The sequence below is a fragment of the Haematobia irritans genome, chromosome 2, assembly GCF_050003625.1.
Source record: "Haematobia irritans isolate KBUSLIRL chromosome 2, ASM5000362v1, whole genome shotgun sequence".
NCBI classification, from domain to species: Eukaryota; Metazoa; Arthropoda; class Insecta; order Diptera; family Muscidae; genus Haematobia; species Haematobia irritans.
The window spans coordinates 90,007,576-90,031,969 of NC_134398.1; the positions used below are offsets into that span (position 1 = coordinate 90,007,576).

General features: G+C 38.4%; 1 protein-coding gene and 1 long non-coding RNA gene across 4 annotated transcripts in view; one reads left to right on the forward strand and one right to left on the reverse strand.

Annotated features, from left to right (window-relative positions):
* LOC142225729 (proton-coupled amino acid transporter-like protein pathetic) overlaps nucleotides 1-17,803 on the reverse strand; it is a 93,829-nt gene extending 76,026 nt beyond the window's left edge. The window contains exons 1-3 of one of the 3 annotated variants that reach the window (XM_075295561.1): nucleotides 17,665-17,720; nucleotides 17,525-17,603; nucleotides 17,391-17,469 (exon numbers count right to left, since the gene is read on the reverse strand). Coding sequence is in view for 2 of the 3 variants with exons in the window: in XM_075295560.1 (XP_075151675.1) it covers nucleotides 17,525-17,557 (33 nt within the window). In the remaining variant the exon portion in view is untranslated. Of the gene's footprint in view, nucleotides 1-17,390; nucleotides 17,470-17,524; nucleotides 17,604-17,664 lie in introns of all 3 variants that reach the window. The other 2 variants (XM_075295560.1, XM_075295562.1) reach the window with 2 other exon arrangements.
* Nucleotides 17,804-18,392: 589 nt separating this feature from the next.
* Nucleotides 18,393-18,942, forward strand: LOC142223217 (uncharacterized). The gene is made up of 2 exons (XR_012718633.1): nucleotides 18,393-18,664; nucleotides 18,733-18,942. It is a non-coding gene; the product is annotated as an uncharacterized LOC142223217 (long non-coding RNA).
* Nucleotides 18,943-24,394: the final 5,452 nt, after the last annotated feature.

A 24,394-nucleotide genomic window follows, 5' to 3' on the forward strand; every position in this document is an offset into this window, starting at 1 on the left:
GGTAGTTCTGATTATGGTTCGATTGACTGTGATTAGAAATTGGTGGTGGTGGATAACTAAATCTATCAGGTGGAAATTGGTAGTTCTGATTATGATCACTTCGGAAATGGTTTGAAATGGGAGGTGGTGGCAAATTATTTTGTTGTTGTTGATGTGTATTAGTATTCGGCGGATTCCGAATTTGCTGACTTTGCCCTTGTCCCTGTTGTGGTGTCCTATTAACCCGTTGGAAACTAGAATTATGTGACCCCTGAAAAAATTAGTCGGTGGCAAATTATGTTGTTGTTGAGGAGTATGCGTAGTTTGTGCATTCGAAATCTGCTGATTTCGTCCTCGACCCTGCTGTGGTGGAACATTGTTCCCCGAAATAGGATCTGCCTGATTCCTGTCTGATTCCGACAACTCTCGCTCAAACCTAATGGTCTCCCTTACTATTTCTGGTATTAATCTTTTAAGACTTTCCTGTATTTCCCTCATCGAACCTGCCTGTGCTACACCTACCGAAGCTGCAACATAATCCTGAATTGACAGTCCGTTGGAATTTTGTGGTATAGAATGGGAATTTGGCATTTCACGATTTTGTGATTGAAAATCATTTCTAGCCATTTTTACCGGTATTTCGAATTAACGTGGTAAAAATAAAACGTTTTCTTTTAATTTTCAATTTGGAATTTACGTTAAACTTCATTACTTTCGTTACTACTACAGAGTGAAAATATTGATTTATACAGAATGAAGCTCAGATCAAAGTCGACCAGTGATAACATGTCGAACATAACGAGAACTACGACAGCAAATACAACAACAAATACTACTGTGACTGCAACTACAGCCACTCCTACCTCCACTGTCACTACGTTCACTACAGCTGCTACTACATCGGCAAATGCTACCACTGGATTAGATATTGATCAAAACTTAACATTGGGTCCTAATAGTTTTTCGTCTACGTTTCCATCTCCCACGTTCAGTAGCCTTACGGCGATTGGAATTTGAAATGATTTTCAATCACAAAATCGTGAAATGCCAAATTCCCATTCTATACCACAAAATTCCAACGGATTGTCAATTCAGGATTATGTTGCAGCTTCGGTAGGTGTAGCACAGGCAGGTTCGATGAGGGAAATACAGGAAAGTCTTAAAAGATTAATACCAGAAATAGTAAGGGAGACCATTAGGTCTGAGCGAGAGTTGTCGGAATCAGACAGGAATCAGGCAGATCCTATTTCGGGGAACAATGTTCCACCACAGCAGGGTCGAGGACGAAATCAGCAGATTTCGAATGCACAAACTACGCATACTCCTCAACAACAACATAATTTGCCACCGACGAATTTTTTCAGGGGTCACATAATTCTAGTTTAATAGGACACCACAACAGGGACAAGGGCAAAGTCAGCAAATTCGGAATCCGCCGAATACTAATACACATCAACAACAACAAAATAATTTGCCACCACCTCCCATTTCAAACCATTTCCGAAGTGATCATAATCAGAACTACCATTTTCCACCTGATAGATTTAGTTATCCACCACCACCAATTTCTAATCACAGTCAATCGAACCATAATCAGAACTACCAATTTCCTACTAATGGACCTATTTCCACCTCAACAGAATGTTATTTCATCTTCTGCCTTTGGTTTTGTCCCAAGGACACAAAATACTCTTGATATTTATAAATGGGGCATACAGTTTGACGGCAGTAGTAAATCTTTTAGCGTAGAAGATTTTTTGTTTCGTGTGGAAACTATCAGGGCTGACACTGATTGCCCATTGACAGTTCTTATGAAAGGTTTTCACCGGTTGCTATCTGGAAACGCTTACGAGTGGTTCTGGAATTTTCGAAGACAAAATCCGAATTGCGACTGGGATAGCCTAAGGTATTATTTCAAACGAAAATTCCAGAGATTCGAAAGCGAGTTCGAAATACAACGCAGGAGGCAACATTTTAACGAAAGTGCAGATAATTTTCTTCAAGATATTTTGACACTGAATAATCAGATGCGAGTATCCATCCCGGAAAGTGAATTGGTTAAAATAGTCAAAGACAATCTGAAGGATGGACTGGCTCAGCTGATATTTCCAATGAATATTGTCAACATGGACTATCTTTTAGAAGAGTGCAGGCGTGCGGAAAGAAATCTTTCCAAACGAAGCTCTTTTAGGCCACAACAACAACAACAACCATTTCGTAGAGTGAATGAATTAGAATATTCTAAGGATTTTCACTATGAACAACCACATGACTTCGGTCAAGACCACCATATTGAAGCATTAAGGCTTAGTAACCAGCCTGTGAAACAGCTTATATGCTGGAATTGTAGGCGTTCAGGCCACACATTTGTTGAATGCGAATCAGAAAAACGCAACCTGTACTGCTACAAATGTGGGTTCGAGAATGTTATTACACCGAACTGCCCAAGATGTATGGGAAAAGAACAGAAGAGCATGATGAGGACGGGACCATCATGTTCGGATGCCAATCCGCCCCAATAAGTATTTCGGACTGTAACATTTCGTTACAGGTTCCACACTCAGATTTTACCAACTACCCAAATGAATTATCAAATGAATTTATTATACCAGCACAAAACAATCTAAAAATTTTCAAAAGAGATGAGTACAATTCTCAGAGCGTAGATAATATCACACCTGAGAATCGGAAACCAAAACTGAAAGTTTTGACTCCATATGAAGATAGAATTTTGAATTACAATCGAGTTAGGGAACCTAACCTAAGATAGAATTTTGAATTACAATCGAGTTAGGGAAGAAATCTTCAAAGATTTCAAAGGGCCTTCGGAAAAGATAATGAAAGCGAAGACGCGATACAACAATAGAAAAAGTGAAAGGAAATTGCTATGAAGTTTATGTTCGGATAATGATATAAGACCATATTTAGACGTCTTTATAAACAATGTACAATATATAAATGGCGAAGTTAAAATAGTGAAGCCACGTGAATTTCAAGCTACGTAAGAAGGTTTATGTAAAATTTACGTTTTCTTTTTTTTCGAATATTTTTATAATTTATTAATTTTGAGTTGTAAATTTTTAAAGAATTTGCTCATATGTATATTGTTTCTGCATGTTGTAATATTTCAACTCACTTAACATTGTTTCCGTGTAGTAGAGGTTATTAACCTCGGGATTTCGTGTGCCTTCAGGGTAGATATGTCCCAAGTTGTCACTGACCAAATCACAGACGAATTCCCAATTAGTACCTTCATAGGGTTTCCTAAACCCAAACGTCTCGACACAAATCTTATAATTCCCAATATACCATATACAAAAAAAATTAGATAGGAAGAAATGTAACCTTTGTGCTGGCGCACATTGTTCATTTATTCTTACCCGAGGTGTATTTTATAAAATGACCACACAGTTTTCATAAATCCAAAAAATTCACGTATTAATGTCGCCAATAATATCTATATTTAAATCCCGTCCAGAGTATTCTATAATTTCCAAAACTTTACCGAAAAAAATACTATTTCCATATATCGATGCAGATTTAAAAATTCAAATTTACAGGTTGTTTCGCACTAACAACAATACTGTCAATTCAACTCCTATGTGGGAGTACCTTATTTGCACACACTGACTTCGACTTTGACTTCACTAATGACAAGCGTCAGTTGCAATAAGTTGTGCTATGCCTGTCTCACGACTTTGTGTAAGGTCAGTCTCCACAACTCTCTTTTTTCATCACAACTCTGCATTCGCTACTCCCCTTTCTATACCATGTATGATATGTGCGTTGCCCATTCTAACCAATAGATGGCACTCATGTACACACAATGGTATTTTTAGACGTGATGTCTGATAAGGTATAGGGTAATACTACCGAAACCTTCCTATCAAAGCATGATGATGGCAACAGTTAATAAAGGGAAATGGCGAATCAGCCTTAATATAGACGTGTTGCGCAAAGAAAATACGCTGAATATGAGACATGCCAGAAATTCCCCAGCAGGCAAGGAAATACTTTATATATTTACAAGTTGTACAATAAATCATACGAATGGTAAAAATAGTTCGCAATATATTTAATGTCATATGGTGGCCGTCACATGTGGGTTGTTAAACCAGCAGAAAATAAAAACAACAACATCTTGATAACAAATGCCCTGGTAACAACAAATGAAGAGGGCATTATTTATACCAGTTCGAGTTTTGAATTTGTCTGACCATCAAGAGCATATTGGAAAATTTTCTGACAATGGCAAATGTACTCCTGCGGAAGCAATAGTAAACTTGGAAAGCAAATCACCTAAGAAACATAATGAAGCGAAGAAACAACTGGAAGGTTATGTTGAAGCTTGGACACGTCATCTATCACCCTCCGAGGAAGTAAGCCAAGCAATTGTTAAGGAAAAATGCCTCAAACTTCGCCATTGAGAAGGAAAATCAGGAAATAACATCTGTGGGAAGCATGAAATAAATACCACAGAAGAAAGACCCATAAAACAGGCACCATGAAGTGTACCTCTAGCAAAACGAGATGAGACTTAAAAGCTTGTAAAGGAAATGGCGGAAAGTGGTGTGATCAAGCCTTCATCAAGTCCTTGGTGCTCACCAGTTGTACTAGTCAAAAAGAAAGATGGAAGCACCCGATTTTGCGTGGACTACAGAAAATTGACTGATATCATCAAAAAGGACAGTTATCCGCTCCCACGCATTGATGACACGTTGTGTAGCTGGAACAAAATGGTTTTCCACGCTTGACTTGCAGAGCGGTCATTGGCAAGTTGAGATTGCCGAGAAAGACAAAGAAAAGACAGCTTTTGGCATTATCGGCGGTCTTTGGCAATTCAATGTAATGCCATTCGGGCTCTGCAATGCTCCTGCGACCTTCGAGCGATTAATGAAGCGAGTACTAAAGGGGTTGCATTGGAAGTCCTGCTTGATATACCTAGACGATATCATAGTTATGGGCATTTGACGAGCCCCTTAAGAACTTGAAGGATGTTATCCAGCAACTGTCAGCCGCTGATCTACGACTTAACGCTAAGAAGTGTTCCCTTTTCCAGAGGAACGTTAAGTACTTGGGTCATCATGTGACAGCAGAGGGCATATCCACCGATGAAGACAAAATCGAGACTGTAAGAGATTGGCCACGTCCACGGAATCTCCACGAGTTGCGAAGCTTCCTTGGTTTATGCACATACTACAGGCGATTTGTACCAAACTTCGCCAGCATCGCCGCTAGCCTACATAAATTAACCTAAAAAGGTACGAAGTTCCAGTGGAACAAGGAACAGGAGGTGTCATTCCATCACCTGAAAGAACTTTTATGTTCAGCTCCTGTTCAGGCATATCCTATTCCTGCCAAAAAATTTATTTTGGATACAGATGCTAGTGCTTACGGTAGTGGAGATGTGTTATCTCAACAGATTGACGGTAGAGAAAAGGTTATCGGATACTTCAGCCGAACTTTATCCAAGCCCGAAATGAACTATTGCGTAACGAGAAAAGAGCTGAAGCCGTCATAGAAAGCGTAAAACATTACCACAAATACTTGTATGGACAGCACTTCTTGCTCAGAACTGATCATTCAGCTCTACGATGGTTGCTCCAATTCAAGAATCCAGAAGCTCAACTAGCACGTTGGATAGAAAGACTACAAAACTACGATTTCAGTATTGAGCATAGGTGGCAAACACGGCAACGATGACGCCTTGTCACGTCGACCTTGTAATGTCGAGTGCAAACACTGCTCGAAAGCTGAACATAAGGAGGAAATTGTTGATATCCGGTTGTTACACATAGAATATGTGCCCTAAACTTCAAACACAGTGGGAAGGCCCATATAAAGTCATCAAGAAAATCAATGATGTGGTATATCGCATTCAGAATATGACATCCCAAGGTCAAAGATGAAAATTGTTCACCTGGAACGTTTGACTCCTTACGGAACGGATTCTGTTCCTATTCGGGACGGCCAGTCTTAAGCGGGAGGCAATGTTACGAATTAGACATTTCTAGATTTAAGTTTATTTAAATTAGTTTAATTTAAATTTTCAAATTGTAACGATTAGATTGCGTCATCACTTGCCAAAATCATCTCTTTATTTTCTAGTACTTTCCTAAACATCTTTTGTGTTCTTAGTTTCTCAATCGTTCATTGTAAAGTAACCCCTTTTTTGTTATCATCATTGCTTATTGTTATTGTTGTAGTAATATGAGCATAATCATCTGCAGATAAATTACGAGATACTTGATGGCTGAGCATAATTAGATATGCATGTGCGAAATCTGCCAGATACTAGTAGAATATTCTATATGGGTGTAGGCAAGACTATAAAGATAACCGATATCTTCTAGATAAATATGTGCGACATCTATATTGTTCTACATTGTTGTAGGCCAGACTACCGAGAATATTCGATATCGTTATACAGTACTATAAAATGAGCTGAAAGAGGGAGCTGTCCGGTTGTAAGCTAAAATTCAAACAGTACACATCGTTGAGCAAATAAGTGAAACCTGTCAGTGAAGCAAATAAATTGTAGACTGTCGTTATTTGAAAGGAACTGTGTTTTCATAATCGGGTTATTAAACACGCCTCAATATAAAAACGTAACAATACTTTAAATTGTCGGAAATCGAAAACATTTCGATGTGTTACAAACCCCACCCCCTCATGGTGGTGGGTATAAAAAGCTTAAAAATATGTAGGCTAGTACTCATTTTGATGGTTTCGCACCTTTGTTTTAAAGCTTTTTGAAACTAAAGAAGTTTATACGACCACATAGTTACAACGCATACTAAATTTCAGTCGGATCGGATGAAATTTGGTCCTCCAAGATCCTCCGCAGGGAGCCACCGTAGTGCAATGGTAAGCATGGCCGCCTTGCATACACAGGGTCGTGGGTTCGAGCCCAGTTTCGACCAAACACCCAAATGTTTTCAGCGGTGGATTATCCCACCTCAGTAATGCTGGTGACATTTCTGAGGGTTTCAAAGCTTCTCTAAGTGGTTTCACTGCAAAGTAGAACACCGTTCGGACTCGGCTATAAGAAGGAGGTCCCTTGTCATTGAGCTTAACATAGAATCGGGCAGCACTCAGTGATAAGAGAGAAGTTCACCACTGTGGTATCATAATGGACTTAATAGTCTAAGTGAGCTTGAAATGTTGGGCTGACACTATACCTAACCTAAGATCCTTCGCAAGCCAAATCTACGGGTCGGTTTATATGGGGGCTGTACGTAAAAGTGGTCCGATATGGGTTGTTGTTGTTGTAACATTTTATTGTGATTTCATCCATTTTATGTTATACGCTTTGATACTTCAGCTTGTGGCCAGATCGAGAAACTCTGCGACTAAGGTGGGGTGTGTCTAGAGTGATCTGGTGGTAAGTCGAGTTGGTTTAGATGGGGAAGAGGGAAGAGTCAGCTACGCTGCTATCGATCACTGATAAGTAGGAATTGAGGCGGCTGCACTTGCCTGATCTTAATTGGGCTAAAACTACCCTAGTCTGTCGTGGGAGGTCTCTTTCCTCCGATGCTATGAGCGGTGGTCGGAGAACTGGATTAACCTCCACACTGGAGCTGCATAGTTTACCACTGACGGTCCAATTGCCTTATAGGTAGTTAACAAGGTTTCTTTGTCCGCACCCCAAGTACTGCCGGCAAGTGACTTGGGGACCTTGTTTCTACCACGGAGCTTATTACAAATTGCAGTGGCATGGGCAGACGACTTGAAAAGGCTGTCGAATGTGACCTCAAGAATCTTGGGATAATTTGTGGTCGGAATTATTTCGCCATCGACACTAATATTCAACTGCCTGCGCACTTCTGCCGTCGATGTAGTGTGGCTGAGGATTTGGTGGGCGATATCCCCAAGTTTCTCGCAGTGAAATAACTGGTAAGATTAGCGATATAGACGTTTAAACGATCGCAGATGTCGTAAACATTTGGCCCAGATGCCAAGATTGTACAATCGTCTGCGTATGATACAATCTCGACGTCATCTGGAGGGTGTGGAATAGAGGATAGGTAGAGGTTAAACAGTGCCGGAGATATCACCCCACCCAGGGGAACTCCATATTTCACTCTACGGAGTCTTGATTTCCTATCCTTAAATTCAACATACGACTGGCGTCCGCACGGCTTGAACTAACGCTTGGTTCAAGCCGGTAGGGACGTGTTCTCGATGTCCTCGAAAAGTCTGGCATGGTATCGAATGCCTTCGATAGGTCAGCGCCACGAGGACCGTCCTGTGACACGGCCTGGGCCGATTCGAGTCCCCTATTTATAAATGCTGAAATGGCATGCAAAGCCGTTGTCGTACTGTGTACTTTGCGGAATCCATGTTGATGATTAGCAGCTGGAAAATTCTCCACAAGGCTGGGGAGTAGTAGTGCCTCAATTGTCTTGGCTACTGGCGAGAGAAGGGAAATCGGTCTGTATGATTCACCCTTGCTCGAGTCTTTGCCTGGTTTCAGTAGTGGAATCACCATTTTCCAGACAAATTAAGGAGTCTGGTCAAGTACTCAACTCCCCGTATTCCCAGATGCTTCAGCATTAGCATAGAGATTCCCAGGGCCCAGCGCTTTGGATGGTTTCGCGCTGTTGATGACATCGATAACATCAAACAGTCGGTTGAATAATGTGACGCACCTCTTCGGATCAGTCACTGTCACGTCGCCAAAGGTGACTAAAATACCATCATCCCTAGTAGCGGGGTTCGAGAAGACTCTCACTATTGACCACAATTTACGTGTTCCTGTGCCTAGGTTACATTGCCTCAGGTGCTCTAACCAAGTGTTCCGCTTGTGCTCGTCGACTATCTTACTAATCTCTAGATTCAGTTCCCACACTCGTCTGCGAGTACCGCCGCTTTGGCTGGGAAGTTGGGCCTCACTTGGGCAATTCGACCAGCGAGCGGCTGTTGCGTTGATGATGTCCCGGAACGTCCTCTGGTCAATATGAACATGGGAGGGGGACGTGAGCTCACTGAAGCGGCGATCTGTGTATTCTCTGAAGCCTTCCCAGTTGGCTTTCTTTTGGTTAATAAACGTCCGGCATTCAGAGGTTATGAAATCGGAGGGTCGGTTAATGGTGAGAATTATGGGGAGGTGATCTGATGCCAGTGAAATGACGGGTTGCCATGATACGTCATTTATCAGACCGGGTGACGCTAAAGATATATCTGGCGAACTGCTGCAATCACCCATAATTCTCGTGGGGGCCTCTTCGTGCACTGTGCAAAATGTGGAGTCATCTATCTGCTCTGCCATTACCTAGGAGAGAATTCCAAAGTTCATGGTGAGCATTAAAGTCTCCTAGAACCAATCGGTATACATACATTCCATATACGGGTCACTAGTGTCTGGCACAAGCGGGATAGGTCTATACTGCACGGTGTAATATGTGCGATCCTTTCTTAGCACATTGTATCCATCACGATGGCGTAGGCTGCAGGTGGGATTCAGCTTGGTTTCCTGGAACGCCGCGACCCTGATAAAGTCCACGATCTCGCTAATCTTACCACGGAGCCCGTTGCAATTAAATTGCAAAAATGATGCACTTTCCGGAACTGGTACAACAATATTTGGTAGCGTAGCGATGTTAAGCCGGAACAGTTCCGGAGGTGCACCCATTCCAAGCACCGGTTACACCTCACCGAAACCGAGCGATGGTGAATTTTGTTGCGGCAAACTGCACAGTGCCATGGTCCGAGGTTATCACTTATCCCGACTCGGACCAAAAGCAAGCGGAGAAGGCTCCCCAGGAGGCACCTTCTCCATGACAAAAATACAGACGAAACAACACGTACACTGATGTGGCAGCCGCTGGCCGGGGAATAGTATCCATCGGGTCAATCCAGTACAAAGAACCCGCCGCCGTGGGATTGATATGGGTCAATTACAATACCACCTGACTGCATCAATAACAGCTACATGTGCCAAGTTTCAAGTCGATAGTATATTTCGTTCGGAGTTAACGTGATTTCAACAGACGGACGGACCATGCTAGATTGACTCAGAATTTCCCAACGACTAAGAATATATATACTTTATGGGAACTGAGACTAATATTTCGATGTGTTACCAACGGAACAACAAAGTTACTATAAATAAATAATTTTCTCTAAGAAGGAGCGGAGCGAATTTTTTTTCTCGGAGCGGAGCGATTTTTATTTCTCCGGAGCGGAGCGAAAAAAATGGACCGCACCGAATCCCTACTTAAAAGTAATGCTGTTAGGTTAGGTTAGGTTCGGTGGCAGCCCGATGTATCAGGCTCACTTAGACTATTCAGTCCATTGTGATACCACATTGGTGAACTTCTCTCTTATCACTGAGTGCTGCCCGATTCCATGTTAAGCTCAATGACAAGGGACCTCCTTTTTATAGCCGAGTCCAAACGGCGTTCCACATTGCAGTGAAACCACTTAGAGAAGCTTTGTAACCCTCAGAAATGTTACCAGCATTACTGAGGTGGGATAATCCACCGCTGAAAAACTTTTTGGTGTTCGGTCGAAGCAGGAATCGAACCCACGACCTTGTTTATGGAAGGCGGGCATGCTAACCATTGCACCACGGTGACTCCCTTCACTTGCAACAAATAAACTTCCACAATGTGATTAATATAGTGAAGTCGCTAGAGTCACTTGTCCCATTCTTGCCAGTTGATGGAGATGTACCGAAAGTTGTAAATTCTCTTCAGTTAAAGTTGAACCGGAATTGTAAGCTTTGCCGGTTAACGATGAGCGGTACTATTCCAGTTCGCCAATTATAGGTTAACTGCACCTTAGCTCTGCGATTTAAAGTTGAAAAATGGGGTTTTGCCAAGATAACCCAATATTTCACAAAATCTGACTTTTAGGAAAATTCATTCATATCCTTATCGAATGAATTAATTTGCAGCCAGCAATGATGAAGTGCAACGCCAGCGCACAGAAAAATGGTGATGATTACTTTCCTTTTGATGCTTCAATATGTATAACCATATGCAAAGTAAAACAAAATCTTAGCAAATGCTCCTTCTGATTTCCTATTTGAAGCTGCGATCGCTTTGCCCGTGTTGCGAAATATTGGCAAAATCAATAATTGTAAAGTTGGCGAATAGTTTCCTTAAAAAGGTTATAACACGTAGAAAATATATATTTTTTAAAACAATTCTTAATGGTTCAACTCTCGAGCACAAAAAGAGTTCGAGAACATTCCTTTCACTTTATTTGTCAATTCTCTTTTTTCTCCTTCGTAGGTGTGTGTCTGTGTATATGTAAGTCTAATTTTGCCATATACCACCACAACTGTTTCGCACAAAATGTTTGCGTCCTGGGAAGATCTTTACCCTAATCGAACTATCATTTGCGCATTTTATATGGAAGAATTCACCACATAACCCGCATCCAACACTAAATTGGTTATTCTTTACTAAGCCATGTCAAGTAGGACAAGAATATGATTAGCTTTGTGTTGGCATTATGTATGAATTCAGATAAGATACAACACAAATATAACAAGCCGTTTCAATCTAACGCCAAGAACGAAGGGACAGATGTACATGCAAAACAATACAATTCCTCCAACGAAATCAATATGAAACCCCAACAAAAAAGCACCAGCAGCATTAATTTCGGCACACTCCAGACAAAAACAAAGAGTGGACAATCTCTTAGTAGTGAGAGAAAGAAATGTCACAACAGCACAGCAATCACGTGCAAAACAGGTTTCCAGCAATTTACAAATCAGTTGTGACTGACATAATAGACATAGGCGCGAAAATATGTTTTATTTCCATTTTGGTTTCTTCTTCTACCAGAATATGCAGACGTCATTGTTGTTATTCACTTGCAAACGACAATTTTATTGAACTCTGTTTAAAATTCAGTTCATCAGCAAATATTCCATGCTATACTTATGACAGTCACAATTGATTTTAAATGTTTCGTTTTTTATCGCTACTTTATATAAAATCTTTATATAAATTTTCACTTCAAAAGTAACTTTCCGGGCACAAATAAAAATTCTAGCAATCCATTTCAGTGATGCCAATCTTCCAATCTTATATGTATCGTAACATCGATAGCCTATTGAGTTAGTGTCACATCCAAATCCAAACAGCATAACAGCTTTTCTTGAACAGAAATGTGCCTCATATTTGGCCTTGTAACATAATTGTATGGCTTACCTTTCCAATTTTATATTTCTTCTTGCAGAAGTAGCACGGATTGGCTACCGACTACATAACTACATACCACTACCATGCAAGCGTCTTAGAAATTCTGCAATCACTGTTTGTTGAAGAAATGCGAATCTAAATTCCTTTTCTTTATGCGATTCGGGTGAGGTCATTAAATTATTTAACTCTCCTTAAGGGTACTGAGTAACGCAGGTGTACTCAATATATCCATATAAATCAGTGATGTTATTGATGTGGCTTAACCAGGGCTGCGGAGTCGGAGTCTGAAGATTTTGCTGGAGTTGTTGTTGTTGTAACAGTTTTTAATGTAGTTTCATCCATTTTGTTCTATGCTTGTGTAGTTCAGCTGGTAGCCACATCAAGGAACTCTGCGACAAGGATGGGGTGTGTCCAGAGTGATCTGGTAGTGAGACGGGTAGGCTTAGCTGGGCAAGCAAAAAGGTGACGAGTGTCATGTGGCCCTTCATTACATATGGGACACACGTCAGCTACGCTGCTATCAATAACTGATAAGTATGAATTGAGGCGGCTGCATTTGCCTGATCTTAGTTGGGCCAAAACTACCCTTGTCTGCCGTGGGAGGTCTCTTTCCTCTGGTGCAATGGGCGGCGTTCGGGCTCCGAGAACAGGATTAACCTTGTAGCTTCTCACCGCTTTAGCTACAGTATCCTCATGAATCCTGTTCAGACCTGTCTGGTATGCTGCCTGATCTAGAGGATCTCATTTGTAAGGCTGGATCTCGGGCTCTAGAAGGTGATCAACCCTTACATTCGTGGGTGGAGGTTGTCTATCCACAAGATGGTGATTCGGATGACAACTTCGATGGCAACCCAAGAGGTACTGCTTTGACAACATGTAGTTGTGTCGACGCACTGGGATGATCTGGGTCTCCGCATAAAGGTGATCCAGGGGTGTACTGCGGAGACATCATGTTGCGGTTCTAAGGCAGCGTTCTGACAGGTCTGTATGTTATTCCACTGCGTATTGCTCGTTTGAGGTGTCCACACTGGCGCTGCATAGTTTACCACTGACCGGCCAATTGCCTTATATGTAGTTAACAAGGTTTCTTTGTCCGCACCCCAAGTGCTGCCGGCAAGCGACTTGAGGACCTTGTTTCTACCGCGGAGCTTATCACAAATTGCAGTGGCATGGGCGGACGACTTATAAAGGCTGTCGAATTTGACCCCGAGAATCTTGGGGTAATTTGTTGTGGGAATTGTTTCGCCATCGACTCTGACATTCAACTGCCTGCGTACTTCCGCCGTCCATGTAGTGAATAGTGTGGCTGAGGATTTGCTGGGAGATATCCTCAAATTTCTTGCAGTGAAATAACTGGTAAGATCAGCGAGGTAGACATTTAATCGATCGCAAATGTCATCAACAATGGGCCCGGATGCCATGATTGTGCAATCGTCCGCATAAGACACAATCTCGACGCCGTCAGGAGGGGGTTGAATCGAGGACAGGTGGAGGTTAAACAGTGCCGGAGATATCACCCCGCCCTGGGGAACTCCCTGTTTAACTCTACGGGGTTTTGACTTCTTGTCCCTGAATTCCACGTACGACTGGCGTCCACACATATAATTCAGAACCCAACGCTTCGTTCCTGCCGGTAGGGACGTGTTCTCGATGTCCTCGAATAATGTGGCATGGTTGACCGTATCGAACGCTTTCGATAGGTCAAGCGCAACGAGGTCCGTCCTATGACACGGCTTGGGCTGATTAAGTCCCCTATTGATATGTGTCGAAATGGCATGTAAGGTGCCATTTCGAGCCGGAGTCGTAAAAATTTTGCTGGACTCCGACTCAGGCGAAAGAAAATTTGAAAAACACTTCATATCTTTATAACTAAAGAAATATTTCGACAAATTAGATTCCATCAGGGTTTTTAATCGAACAACGAAAAACGAAGTACTGGATTTCAGGCCATTCAAAGTGTATTTATATGGGTGAAATTTCACGATGATATAAATAGTAGGTTTTACTAGAATATGGGCTGAATTGATCAATTGTATTGTCCATTTTTAACATATAAAACTACAGATTTATGACCATATATATACTCTTGATAAAGGTACAATTTTAAGGCAATATAGCGGTAGAACCTAACGTTCTTTTTTGGCAGGCATGTCGAGTTCGAAGATGGGTCATACCGGACAATTTTGTGATACAGCACTTACATATAAACCCATCTTCCGATTTGGTTTACGAAATTTTTCCCAGTCTAAAATTTTCAAAAGATTTGTCAGAAATTTTGAATTTAGGGTTGATTTGAGATCCGTAAACAAAAGTGGAAAATTCCCGTCGGCCCCTATTTTGTATATGTAGACAATTACTTGAGAAATCTCCATATACACCCGCACAGAAAAAAAAAATTCACGAAAAATTTTTCAATTAAAATTTTAATTGAGTTTTAAAAAATATTCAATTAAAAATTGAATTGATTCAACAAATTTTTTAATTGAAACAAAAATCAATAACAAACAATAATAGTATCAATTAATTTTTTATTTTGATCAATTAATTTTTTAATTGGTCTTCAATTAATTTTTTAATTGATACTATCATTTCTGTAATTGAAGACATTTCAATTAAAAAATTAATTGAATCAATTAATTTCGTGATTGAATCAGAAAAAAAATTTTCCTGCCATCTGAGCCGGTCTTTTGGGAGAAAGTTTGTTTCATCAAACCCACTCGAAATTCTTTACATTAAATTGATGGCCTCTAATGTCCATGATAGACCATTTATAAATCGATGTTTCACCATTTTTATGATGGCCAATGTTATGATGGCCAGTATTCGATGGGAGAATTGCAAGGGTTGTAACGACACCAAGCAAATATGGGCCCATTTAAACTTAAACCGCACACTAGATATGCCAGTGTTCTCAAGGCGTCAGATAGCACTCCTGATATCTGCTATAACGGGTCGCTGCCTGATAGGCGAATTTGCAAAAACTATAGGTGCGAAGTATTGTACTATTGTTTAAGCTGTCAAGATGTGGAGGAAAAGGAATCAATTAAACACCTCTTGTGTGAGTGTCCTGCCTTTTGTGTAAGGCGTAAGCGAATTTTAGGAGCATATAGCTTTAGATTACTGGCGGACCTGGAAAACGTTAACTTAAGAAGTTTGTTAATATTTTTGGAGCAATCTGGTTGGTTCAACAAAAGTAAATAATAGAGAAGTTTCAGTGGTTAAGACTAGAAGTGCCCATATGTAATAGGTACTTTTAGTTAAATGTGGTATCACAATGGACTGAATAGTCTAAGTGAGCCTGAAATTTAATCGGGCTGCCACTTTAACCTAACTTAACCTTCACCATTTTACTTCTATAGAAACAATATTCGTAACTGTCATCTGTTGTATGGCAGTGGTTATTTCAAATTCCGCCTGTCCTAATTTATGGCAGTTTATGTTTGTTTTATATATCCGACACATTATGTTTTTTAACATCTAAACTTTCTGTCTGATTAGCCCGACATTTTGATGTTTGTGTATTTTTCTTTTTTATGTATTGGTATTGGCCTAAATAGACCAATACCAGTAATTTACTTCTTAAACTTCTGGAAGCTAAATTAATTTTTAAAATTTTGTGTTTTTATAACTTCATATTCTGGAGATTGTTGTTATCTACCCATATTTTGATGTGGTCTCTATATAGCCATGTGTCGTATTTTAATTGGCCCGAAATTAAAATGTAGAGTTCTTTACACCCCTACAATTCTGAGATTTGTCGTCGGGTCGTATCAAAAATTAGAGTTCTTTTTGACATATCAACACATATGGCAAAATAGAATATTTAAATTGGTCTATTTTTGGAACACTACACCTTAAAATTACAATTGGAATACTGTTAAAATGAGGTTTATGTACACCACCTGGAGTCGACTCCGGAGTCGGAGCTAATAAGAAGTGCTGGAGTCGGAGCCAGAGTCGAGCAAAATTGACTCGACTCCACAGCCCTGTCCGCCGTATGTATGGTATACTTAAGGTTGAGTTACATATCATGCGTTAATCCGTGCGTTGATATTTTTCATTTTGAAGCACTCTAACAAAACTGTTGCTTTCAAAGAGAAAGTTCAACTCTTCAATCAACGGACGCATGGTATGTAACTCAGCCTTAAATGTTTCTAGATCCTTTGTATCGAATCTTGAAGCTTTTCAATGCCCACAACCTATTTACTTACTTATTTCATTTATTGCATATAATACCCAAAGCGTACAAGGCCAATACATTAATATTTATATATTTACTTAAAAATAGTTGGTAGATAATTAGAAAGAAAACATAAGTTTAAAGGATTCTAAAAATTATGAAATATAAGCGGCTCCCCAGCCATACATCAAGTTTTTTGTATTTTTATCTGTTTTTCCTTTTGTAATGCCCAGCCAGCAACGATGCATTTATCTAAATTCTATTGGAACTATAAGGCCAAGGAGTTTTGAAAGAAATTCGATTTATTTTAATTGACAGATTATAATTAAATTTACAGCGAGTGTACATTTTTTCAAAAAAACGTCATTTACCCGTTTACTCTTAATATTTCTCGAATTGTATCGAATCTGGAAACAAATCTACTTTCGTAAAAGTTGTTGAAAACAAACAAAATTTTTTGTGTGTAGGAGAAGGGATTTTAAAGCGAAAATGTAAAGTTAGGATGACTATGTGCGATGGATACCAAAACCCAATATGCATGATAATGAAAAGTAGGTCTTTCCGACAAAAAGTGGTATATTACATTTTGCGTTTAGAATCGAAAAGTCTACACGCTGGCCAAAAACTGGACCAATCGGACCACTTGTACTAAAGTAGATTTAAGCCCAAAGGGACACGACTGTTGTTTTGATATTGTTCTTAGCTATTGTTGTTGTTATCTTTGGTCTAGCTTTTAATTAGTTGTACCATGGAACAACGTATAAAATTGAATGTCAATCGAATAGTTATGTGTTTAACAAACTTTTCTAACAGTCTATACAATATTCAGTGCATTTCAAAGTTGACTAATTTTAATCATTAGTAACGGGCGAAATAAAACCAGACAATAGGCAATAAGAATACGTCATATATGTGATAAGAAAGTCGATATGCATACATATCGTACTGTATTGTAATCAATGTCAAAGATTATAGTTTTGCTTTGAAATTAATGTATCCGCATTACAAGGGCAAGCAATAAAGAAGATAATGAAAGAAACAAATAATAATATAATAAAATGAACACTTACAAACTTAAAAAGGAATTAATCCAAATAATGTCTCCTTGAAATCCAAAAGTATAATTTCTTCAGTTTATATTTTTTTAACCTAAGGCAATAATATACGATATAATTTAGATAGAAAAAATCACTAGTACTAATACCTGTAGATTAGCTAGTTGCGTCTGTTCTTCCATCTACTGAAGACTTGTGTTAATGTATAGAATGGAGTATTCACAATATCTGCAAATACGAGTATATTAGACAGGCAAATAATTTCTTTGTGTAAAACGATAATACGAACCCAATTGCAGAAAAAAGTAAACAAAGTATTAACAATCTGTTGTATTTCAATTCGATAACTTATAGAGAATAATCATCGAGTTCTAACTCTATTAAATTCCTGCGATACCGTTAACTTTCGACAAGCGAGTAATCGAAGAAAACTACAGGATGACACAAAGACATCAAAAATTAAAAGCTGATACATTTTTTGAAATTTATGGATTTTGTAGAATGGAAATACTAATTTGTGCACAGAATGTCAGAGAAACAAATACCTAACAACTGTGGTGCTAACTTATCCTATTGATTGTAGATAGCAATTCCACCACTGTGACCAGGAAATAACTTCGTTCAACCCTGCCAACATTTTTTGAATTTGACGGCGCTTCTGAGAATCCCCACCACGTCATACGACATCCAAAACTCGTCGGAAAAGCGCCGTCACTAATAAGAATTTGTACCACCCCAAGTTACTACAAAGAAGTATCGCATGAGTGCACTTATTAGGTGCATTTTTTAATAAATGTAGAATGACGCCAATAAGAGCTCCTTCAAACAATCAGAAAAAGTGAATTTTAAGATATTTGTAAAAGAATCATTATGGTCAAGTAAAACACGATTGTTTAGATGTTTATTAATTTGATTAAACATTTAGAAATTCTTATAAATATAACATTTATACCACTATCACAACACATTTAACATAATTTTTTCATTAATAATAGAAATATGTTAATTTACAAGTGGTAAGTTACATCCCTGCCAGCATTTCAAAGTTCCATTTCATCCTCATCGCTACCACAGACTCGTAAATGTCACCACAACCATCGCGAACTGTGATGGGGGAAGCATATCAAAAAGTACAAAATGTACATGAAAGTATTTTGCCATCACTACTGTTAGAAGAGCCATTTTATTTTTTGTGAAACGCCAAGCGCAACCAGCTTGTTATATTTTATTTAAATAAAAACGAAAATAAAATGCTGAAAACATAGTTATTACGCTTAATATTGTGAAAAGTAAATTGGTGAACAATTTTTGACTTTCCAAATGGAATAAAGTGATAGTTTTTCAAATATTTTTCCAGACACGCTGCCTCCATTGGGAATAAAAGTACTGGCTGATAGACGCTACAACATTTAACTTACAACTTGTAACTCAACATCAATCTCTTATTAATGCATAAAAATGTGTTAAATGTGATGTGATAGCCGCATAAATGTTATATTTATGAGAATTTATAAATGTTTCATAAAATTAATAAACATCTAAACAATCGTGTTTTATTTGACCACAATGATTCTTTTACAACTATCTTAAAATGCACTTTGTCTGATTGTTTGAAGGGGCTCTTATCGGCGTCCTTCTAAATGTATCCAGAAGGGCTCCTAATAATTGCACTCATGCGATACTTTTTTGTAGTAACTTGGCGTGGTACAACTTCTCAATAGTGACGGCGCTTTTCCGAGGAGTTTTGGATATCGTATACGACTGTTTTCGACGTAGTGGGGATTCTCTGAAGCGCCCCCAAATTCAAAAAATGTTGGCAGGGATGTTGCAGCGTCTATCAGCCAGTGTTTTTATTCTCGATGGAGGCAGCGTGTCTGTAAAACATCTGAAAAATAATCACTTTATTCCATTTGGAATGTCAAAAATTGTTCACCAATATACCTTTTACAATTTTAAGCGAAATAACAACCCAATAAACACAAACGTTTGAAAAATGATAAATTTCAACAATTTTTCAAAGGATTAGGGTAATATTCAAGTTTAAAAATTGTTGAGAAAATCGCGTTCTCAACAAAAAACAGACATTACCCTCAACAGTGAAATTCAACACATTAGCAATAATATCTCAAGTGTTATCCTCAAATTGAAATGCATCGCTACTCAATAATTTGTCAAACAATTTTCGATTCGAGTCAAATTCAAAATTAACATCGTTGCAAATACTTTTCAACCTAAATTTGTATGAATGATATCCCCACTTCAAATTGAAAGTCAAAGCCAAAATTCTATGAATTTTGTATAATTTATTCATTTTCATCAAAATAAAATATATAATAATACACTACACTACATAATACACTACAATACCAATTGATAAATAATAATCTTATTAAACATATCAACAAATAAGAACAACAAAAACAACAAAACTTTAAATATCTTAAACATTATTAGTAGGTTAGGTTAGGTTAGGAACGTACTGGACCGCGTGTTAGAATTGATTTCCAGCAGAAGGAATTCACAAAATATCCATTTTAAACTGATAATAGCATATGAATTAAACTGACGATGTGATGCACATTTTCATCCAGAAGTTGTTGATTTCAATAATTTGTTGTTTTTAACAATTTTAATTGGTTGCACTTGTAATGTTTCTGGAAACTTTTTCTTGTCGATAAGCCACTCATTTTTCATTGGTCAGCTTCTTAATGTTTGCAAGAATGTAGCATCCAAAGATTTTAGTTTTCTGCAAAGAGATTTAAATTTAGTGACTTCTCTAAAGTGTTGATTTAATTTTTCATATTGACGTACCAATTATTATAAACTATTTGAAGCAGTTCCAGTTAATTGTCCATCATTTTTTCATCGGTCAGCTTTTTAATGTTTTCAAGAACGTAGAATTCATAATTTTAGTTTTCTGCAAAGAGATATACATTTAGTGACTTCCTTAAAGTTTTATTTCATTTTTTTATTTTCACTTACCTATTTTTATAAACTATTTGGTTATTTGTCTAAAATTTTCCATTTTATTTTTATTTCTTGCAATTGACCACGAACTTCGTTGCACAAATAAGTATTGAAAACCACATGGTTTTTTCGTTGCATTTTAGGGTAGTGTTTTGTGTTGTGTCGTTAAATTGGTTTCCAATAACAATAATTGAAAAAATGCACGCTGCTTTTATACTAAAACTGTATTTATTTTCTAACAGCAATTAATCTTATAATAATAATTACAAAAAGGTGACTTCTTTTTATTTAATGCGATCGTAAGTATATCAAGAACAAGAATAAGAAATAAGGGTAAACAAGAATGACAGTTGCCCTTTATGGTGATGCCATATTGATTGATCTGTACGGCTGTGCGATGATTAATGGTCATAACAATTCTCCCCCACTTATTGAAGACTCATCCAGTTAGTGTCGAACATAATCGCTGTAGTAGCTAGGTGGTTTCCTTAATCTGCTGGATGTACGCCGTGACGGTGTAGTGTCAACTTCCGAATTCCCTGTTGAGGTGCTTGGTTGTTGTTGTAGTGGTGTTGACGGTGTTTCAGGCTCATTACTGTGACTTGTTGAAATACTGCCGGGAATGTTCGTAAGAAGATGCGGATGATACAAAAGTTGATTATCCGAATGTTGATTATCATTTGTTGCTGGTTCTGCCTCTTGAGACTCTTGTACATCAAGTTGATTCTTTGCCATGGTAAAATTAAGTTGATTTATATGGCGTTTAAAAATAAACCCATTGTCCAAACGAACAAGGTAGTGAAGACGACCAAGTTTTTTGACAACAGTCCCAAGCTTCCATGAAGGTTTATTTGCCATGTAATACCTTGCTTGTATTCTGTCTCCCACACGTAGCTGTCTGACAGGTAACTCCGGATTTGAAGATGCTGTAATTTTTGAAGGTTTTAATACATCCAACTTTATTTTAATCTGCCTTCCCAGATATTGTTCAGCAGGCGATTTACCGTTGTTTAGAGGAGTAGCTCTGTAACGAAAAAGTATTTCTTGCACCTTAGTTGAAATTGACGATGAATCATCTGCCATAGCCGATAGGCGTTTTTTCAAAGTCTGCACATTTCGCTCGGCTAAACCATTGGTCGCAGGATGACCAGGAGCGATGAATTTCTGGAAAATTCCACAATTGTGACAAAATGATGTGAATTCTTCGCTTTTGAAGATTGTAGCGTTATCTGAGACGATAACGTCAGGAAAGCCGTTTCTTGCAAATATATTGCTCAACATGTTTATGGTTGATGAAGATGATGGTGCATTGGAACAAATTCCAACTTCCACCCACTTCGATTTGGAGTCCACTACAATTAGAAATTGGTGGCCTTGGAAAGGTCCAGCGTAATCAATATGAATACGTTGCCAGTTTTGTTGCGGTTCCTCCCAGTGGTGTAAAATTACTCTTGGAGGACTGTTTTGCACTGAAGCACATGCTGCACAAGATCGAACGTAATTTTCGATGTCTTTATCAATAGCTGTCCAGTAGACGTAACGCCTCGCTAATTGCTTCATCTTTGTTATCCCTAAGTGGGTATGGTGAAGTTCCTCAAGAACAGCTTTTTGTAACAAATCTCGAACAACCACTCTCGGCCCCTTGAATAAAATTCCGCAATTTATTGTGTATTCAGTATCGACCATACCTGACGACTGCAAGTCGAACATAATTTTAGAAAGTTTTTGATCTGATTTTGTAGCTTTCTCGAGTGAATCGAAATTAATAATTGTTGATGATATCTGTTGCACAGTTGAATTACAAATAGACTGCACTTCTTTATCGATGAAATTTATATAATTTATCTTCGTACTTATTGGTGCACGTGAAAGACAATCAGCGTTTGCATTTTCTTCACTCCTTTTTGCTATAACTTCATAATTATATCCAGCTAGAAATGCTGCGTACCTTTGAAGTCTTGCCGAAGTCATTTGCGGTAGTTTAGAGTTTTGATGAAAAATTCGTGATAGCGGTCTATTATCAGTGACCAGCTTAAACGTTCTACCGTAAAGATATTCATGAAAATATTGAACAGCATAAACAATGGCTAAGGCTTCTCGGTCCAGCTGAGAATAATTTTGTTCTGACGACGTTAATGACCTTGAAGCAAAAGCTATAGGCCTTTCTTCGCCGTTGATTAAATGTGATAGCACCCCAGAAATGCCTGTAGGACTAGCATCACAGGCTAGCTGCACTGTATGATCCGGATTGAATGGCATGAGGACACGATTACCGGCTATTTCTTGCTTTAAAGCTTCAAAAGAATTTTTACAATTTGAATCGAATTTGAAAATTGAATTTTTGCACAATAATTTCCGTAAAGGTGCGGTAAGTGTTGACGCGTTAGGTATGAAACGAGAATAGTAGGTCACCATACCTAAAAATCTCCTGACGTCATCTACATTCTTGGGTTGTGGCATCTCGACAATCGCTTTTATTTTAGAATCAGATTTTTGCACTTTGTTGAATTCAACTATGTGGCCCAAGAATTCGATGCGTTCTTGAAAAAATGAGCATTTTGAAAGATTTAAGTGTAGATCGTATTTTTTTAGCTGCGCTAAACAAGCCTTCAGATTAGATTTGCACTCAGTTACAGTTTCGCCATGAACCAAAATATCATCGAAGTATGCTTCTGTTTTTGGAACCTCACGCAGTATTTGATCGATAATTCTATTGAATTCTGCTGGGGCGGTCTTGATTCCAAACGACAGACGGTTCATTCGAAATGTGCCTCGATGCGTTGAGATCGTTTGTATCTCAGATGACAAATCATCAACTGGAACGTGTAAATATGCTTTGTAGAGATCAAGGCGACAATAAAATCTCGAATCTTTGAGGGCATTAAAAATTTCATCCACTTTTGGAATGGGGTAATGTGCATCTACCAACCGCATATTGACTCCGACTTTATAATCAACGCAGAGGCGTACCCCTCCATCCGCTTTTGGGATTACTACCAAAGGTGACCCCCAATCGCTATTAGTTACTTTGGTTATAATGCCTTGATTTTCCAATTCATCGATCTCCTTATTAACACGTTCTATTAATGCATATGGTATTTGGCGCTCTTTGATATAAATAGGTTTTGCATTGTCTCGAAGTCGAAGGGAGACTTTATAATTTGGTACACAACCTATCTTCTGTTGAAAAACTGTTGAAAATTCTGACATTAAATCATCAATATGATTTAATTCGCTTATTGAATTTGTAATTGGCTCATTGTTGATTTTATCCAATTCGTTGAGATTAATGCATAATCGACGAATCCAAGTACGACCTATGAGGGCTGTACAGCCATCTGGCACAACATAAAGGTCATCATAAATTGAAATGTTGTTGAAAACAGCATGAACTCGAACTTTCCCTTCGGGCTTGAATGTATTTTGAGTGTATGATCGGAATATGATATTCGTACTTCCAAGTTTGTTTGACAAATTTAACTTATTGAAAATTCCTCGGGGTAGAAATGAAAATCCAGATCCAGAATCAACTTCGAATTTTATAACTTTGCCTTCTATCAATATATTAGCATAGTATCGATTAGAATTTACATTACCATAGCTGCTTTGGTATACGTCGACTATTTTGTAAATTCCGTAGTCGGAACCATCACTCTGAATTTGATTCGTTGAAATCGACTTGTTTTTGTTGTTATTTGTAGGTCCGGCATTAGGACTATCCGCCAAAAGAGATGCAATACAGACTTTTGCTACATGCCCGTGTCTAGAACACAAATTGCATTTTAAATTTGCACTAGAACGACATTCTTTTGCAAAATGATTATTTTTGCCACATCTTAAACATAAGCCAGCTATACCAAGTTGCTCATAATTAACTTTGACCTTCGATTTTTGCACATTAGGACGCTTTGGCATTTTCCTTTTGTTTGAAATTTTATTAATTGTTGCACTTGAACTATTTGTTTGTGATTGTGTTAGTTCTTTTGCATCTGCTTTCGCTGCTTCTAAAGCTAAAGCTTTTAAAACGATTTCTTCAAACTTCGATGAACTTG